Source organism: Amia ocellicauda, chromosome 6 (assembly GCF_036373705.1).
Source record: "Amia ocellicauda isolate fAmiCal2 chromosome 6, fAmiCal2.hap1, whole genome shotgun sequence".
Classification (NCBI taxonomy): domain Eukaryota; kingdom Metazoa; phylum Chordata; class Actinopteri; order Amiiformes; family Amiidae; genus Amia; species Amia ocellicauda.
The window spans coordinates 3748113-3753206 of record NC_089855.1 but is presented as its reverse complement, the minus strand read 5'-3'; the positions used below and the strand labels follow the sequence as shown (position 1 = coordinate 3753206).

Below are 5094 nucleotides of genomic sequence, written 5' to 3'. Positions count from 1 at the left end.
CTGGGCCTCCACCTGACTCGTAGGCCATTGTGAACGTGTCCAGAATCCAGTGTGAGAAGCAGTCTTTGGAAAGCTCCTGGCCCTGTGTCGGCTCTCCATAGTACACAAATAACTGGTCCGAGCACGGACTGTCCTTAGTGCACTCCATGTAGCTCCTCCTCCTCCAAAGACAAGGGAGTTGGATGGAAAGCCATAATTTCTATCGACCTATTTACATGGAAGGGAGATATCACCTTCAGGAGAAATGCAGAGTTAGGCCTTAGCGTAACCTTGGAATCATCGCTCACAAAACGTACATAGGAATGGTGTATCGACAGAGTAGATGGCTGATGTCATTGCCTGGAGATTCATGGTCTTCAGTGACACACACTCCACACGCGATGCTTGAAATGTCATTCAAAAAAAATATTTATATGATTTTGATTTCTATTTCATGTTACCTATACAGTGGCTCTCAAAAGTATTCACCCCCCTTGGACTTTTCAACATTTCATTGTGTTAGAACATGGAGTCAGAACTGATTTAATCAGGAGTTTTTGCCACTGATCAACACAGAAAATGTCCATAATGTCTTAGTGAAAAATATAATCTGCAAATTCTTCTAAAGTAAATAAAAAATATAAAACAGATAATACTTGAATGCATAAGTAAACACCCACTTTGCTATGACACACCTGACACCTTTAACTTGTATTAAACAAGAACTGTGAGAGTGTGTGTGTGTGTGTGTGTGTGTAGCCTAGCAACACCGGGAAAATCTGAGCCCAGGAAAGTAGACCGATAACAATCTAACTTAAACATATTAAATTGTTTGGTTCCCTGATGCAAAATCCTGATTACAAAATAAACAAAACTCATTAGAATCAACACTGAGAGTTATCACACAGATACATATGCTAAAACATGTATCTTTTATGAGGAGACCGCATTGATGACCTTATTGTCTCGCAGTATCACACACAAAAGCAACCCATGAATGCAGGGCCAGAATTATTAGTTTTGTCATTTGAAAGGTGCGCTTTACATTTTACATAGTTTTTATGACAGATGTATACATGTTATCTATTGAATTAAATACACACATGCACACGCATACACACACACACATTAGAGGTCAGCCAACTGGTCTCTGTAGTTTGAATGAAGAGATGAAATGTGCTACACACAGTATTTAACAATGCAGGGGTTTGACAAAGGCTGCTGCTGTACATAAAAATATATGTTTTGTGCCACAGTGCCTGTTCATTATGATCTTAAAAAGCCCCAGGACCAATGCATATGTATATACAATGTATACATCAGATTATTATTTGTCAATAATGTAAGAATCAGTTAAATGTATCAGAGCATGCGGCTGAAACGAAGTATACAAATCTTTAAATAAGCATCACGAGAACTTTGTAGTGCTTTTGTTCAAAGGCTTTTCTATTTGAAAGCTCCCTCGTCTTCCATGATATCCTTCATGACACAAAGCTTTCAATCAATAGCTTCTCAAGTCAACCTGAAATCATGTGACAAACATTAATTTCACAGAATCCATTCAACTAATTCCTGCTGCTAGTTAACTGCCTAACTTTTGTGAGCGAGAAACAGCACAGCTCTTTCTCTACAGCTGCTTTAAGTAGCTTTTGTCTACCTGCCCCCAATTCACACCTAACAGGCCACACCTGGCTCCTCCTGCAACAGAATTCCTGCTTGTCCTAGACAAAATCTCCCTTCTACAACCCGTTTACTTTCACCAACTCAGCAGCTGAACTGAATTGACTTCAATTTAGGCAAACTACAGACAATGCTAACTTCAATTAAGGCAAACTTAAAACAAAATGAGCAATGCTAAGACTGGTCTGAAACTAGTCAAACAACAAGATGGCTGCCTCTCACCTGTACTCTCCTGTCTCTCTTTGTGGCAACTTGTAAATACTTCTCAAAGTGAATAATAAGTCAACCTCTGTCTCCTTCCTAGATATGTTGGAGTCATGATCTCCATAAGCCTCAAGGGATACAGCATTGGGGTACAGCAGGGGGGAGCATGACCGAGAGTGAGAGCTCTCTGACACTGAGGTCTCAATACAGTGAGGCACACCACTTGCGGCAAGGCAAATCATGTGACACTGTTTGAAGAAGCAGGGAAACTGCATCGCAGGTGGCCTTGAATAAGAGACTGCAGGGGTATGTATATAAAATGAAATAATTGTGTTAGCAGCAGGCTAGTGAAGGTTTCAAGAAACAGCAGCAGTAAGGCTCTCAGGACTCTGAAAAAGTAAAGAGGGTATTTCTCCAGTGTGCAGTGTACTTGGCCTGAGCAGAGTGTGGGCCAAATGATTGATTGTACACAGGAGCCTATTTACACCAAGATGCTTCAGGAACTTAAAAACATGTTTTTTTTTCTCACTGTAATCCCTGTGAGTCTGATCCCTTTGGTGCTCCCCTTCTCTGTGTCTCTGAGGGTTAATAAAGACTGCAGCACTGCAGACAGCAGCCTCTGGGGTCAGCGCGAGAGGCCACCAATAAAAAACGACAGGTGAAGAGCATGGTCCAGAAGAGCTGTGACTGGAGCTGAAGACTGAAGTGAACAGACACACAGCCCAGGTACCTGGCACTGAACGTCACTCCACACTGAGAGCCACAGACCACAGCCACGAACTGACTTCTGAAGGTTTGATCAATTCCTCTTAATACAATATTTTTTAATCCAGATTCTACTACAGAATTACAGATTTAGTTTCATCCCATTTCCTCTCAAAAGGATAAGTGATGATTTTAAATGATACTACAATGATATTCCTTAGAAACTTAGATTCTCACCAATAATATTATTTCAAAATATGCTTATAATTTATTCATAATTAATTAGAATGCATTAATTAAACATGTTTTTCTATTTTCAAAATATAAAATATATTTTTTAAATAAATTTGAAGGAGCAGATTTCAAGGAGCAGAATACTGTTGTAGATTTGTTTTAGTAAAAGTAATATTTAAGGTGGTGATTAAATCTGACTCTCGTATCTTATGGAAATTAATTACTTATTAATGACAAATATGACTTTCAACTTTCAACATGTTAAATGCTAATACGATTGCAGATTCATATTTCTTCTTCTTTCAGTTGGACACATAATCCAATCTGTAAATCTGTCTTTGGTATATTTGATATATTGTGTTGATATTTATTCAGGGCTATGAATGATTCTGGATGACTGTATATACATAAATTGGGACATGGGAACCTTAAATTATATTGAACTCACTTTAAATAATAATTTTACAATGTAAAAGCAATTCATGAAGATATAATATTGAAAAGCACATAAATCAAATGTTAAATATATTCAATGACAACTTGTTATACAGTTTGCATTATATTATACAATTGAAAAGATAGAATCAAATCAAAACAATACAATGTCTGGTTCTTTTCCTGTTGGTTGTTTACTTCTTCAACCATCAAGAAATGTATAACTGAGCCAGTGTCCCCCTGCTCTCCCAGCTGCCCCTCTTCTCTTCACAGACCCTGTGTGGCGCTGAGCCATGAGCGACCCCAACACCTCCCTGCCCTCAGCCTCCTATTTCATCATTGTGGGAATGCCAGGCCTGCAGGAGCACTACACCACACTTTTCTTCATCTTCCTGCTCCTCTTTCTGACCACCATCCTGGGGAACCTGATGATCGTGGTGTTGGTGTCCCTGGACCCACGGCTCCACACACCCATGTACTTCTTCCTGTGGAACCTCGCTATCCTGGATGTGCTGCTGACCATTACCATCTTACCCAAGCTGCTGGCGGTGTTTCTGGGCCACAACAGTATCTCTTTCACAGGCTGCCTTCTGCAGATGTACTTTTACGTTTCTATCAGCACCATTGAAATTTTCCTAGTTGCGGCCATGGCTTATGACCGGTATGTGGCCGTGGTGAAGCCACTGCATTACAACACCATCATCAGCACCAGTATTTGCATCACCATAACATCCACAGTCTGGGTGTTGGGCTTCCTTATCCCTGTGGTACCTGTGGTCCTGGCTAGTTCAGTGCCATTCTGTGCCTCTAACCATGTCCTGCATGTTGTCTGTGAATACCCCACTGTAATGTCTCTAGCCTGTGCTGATGTGACGGCCCAGTTGAATTTCACCCTGTTGCTCGCCATGGTGTGTGCCTGGGGCCCCCTTGTGTTTGTGCTGTTTACCTACGGCAGGATCATAATATCGGTGGTGAAAATGAAAACTGTGGAGAGCCGGAAGAAAGCCTTCTTCATGTGCTCTTCCCATGTAGTGGTGGTGGTGTTGTACTACAGCTCTACAGCCATGGTGTATATAGCGCTGAGAGTGGACAGCATTTCCCCCAATGGGCGCATTTTCATTGGTGGGCTGAACTACTTCCTCACCCCCCTGGTCAACCCCATCATCTACAGCTTAAGGAATAAGAAGATCAAGGCAGCAGCTCAGAGGTACTTTGGACTCATGTCAGGCTTTCCACACGGTGCCAGGAACACTGTCAGAGCTGCCAAATAAAACAAATTCTCTGGATTCTCTGTCCATTCTGGAACAACGACCCAGCCAATGCCTCTGTAAATCCCTAAGCAAAAAAGGAGGGAAATGCAAACACATATAAACACAAAGACAGAACCAGTTCGCATGTGCTGGTTTGCCTCTATAAAGGGTCAGATGCAGCCGTGTAGGTCAACCAGTTCACTGAATTCTTCAAGTTATGCAAAAGGTCCCTCTGTGTCCAACTGTCCCTACATATGAAACAAAGCACAAGCATCACCTATTACTAGGTGACACACACACACACGCACACATGCACGACATACACTGTATAAAGATCCTTACTTAATTTAAAGCAAACAAATAACATTGAGATTTTTTGTTTTTCACCTAACCAGGTGTAAATCTGCCCTTCATACTGGTAGAGATGTATTTAAAATAGTAATACCAAAGTGACTGGATGTCAAATACATACTTTGTACATTGTGAAATATTTTCTTTTATATTTGTAGTCTGGAATCTCCCTCAAACTGAGTTGTTTGAAACCACAGTATCTTCAATGGATGCCTCCTGTTCAGTGTTGAAGACTCTACCCTGGACACCAGAGCAG

The 5094-nt window shown here is 41.0% G+C and overlaps 1 protein-coding gene across 1 annotated transcript; it reads left to right on the top strand.

Annotated features, from left to right (window-relative positions):
* Positions 1 to 3530: 3530 nt before the first annotated feature.
* LOC136751708 (olfactory receptor 2AT4-like) lies at positions 3531 to 4508 on the top strand. The gene has a single exon (XM_066707500.1). It carries the CDS (start codon positions 3531 to 3533, stop codon positions 4506 to 4508), a length of 978 nt encoding a protein of 325 aa, XP_066563597.1.
* Positions 4509 to 5094: the final 586 nt, after the last annotated feature.

Bases quoted from the DNA above. Each gene is read 5' to 3' on its own strand.
- LOC136751708 (XM_066707500.1), top strand. From the start codon at position 3,531: ATGAGCGACCCCAACACCTCCCTGCCCTCAGCCTCCTATTTCATCATT.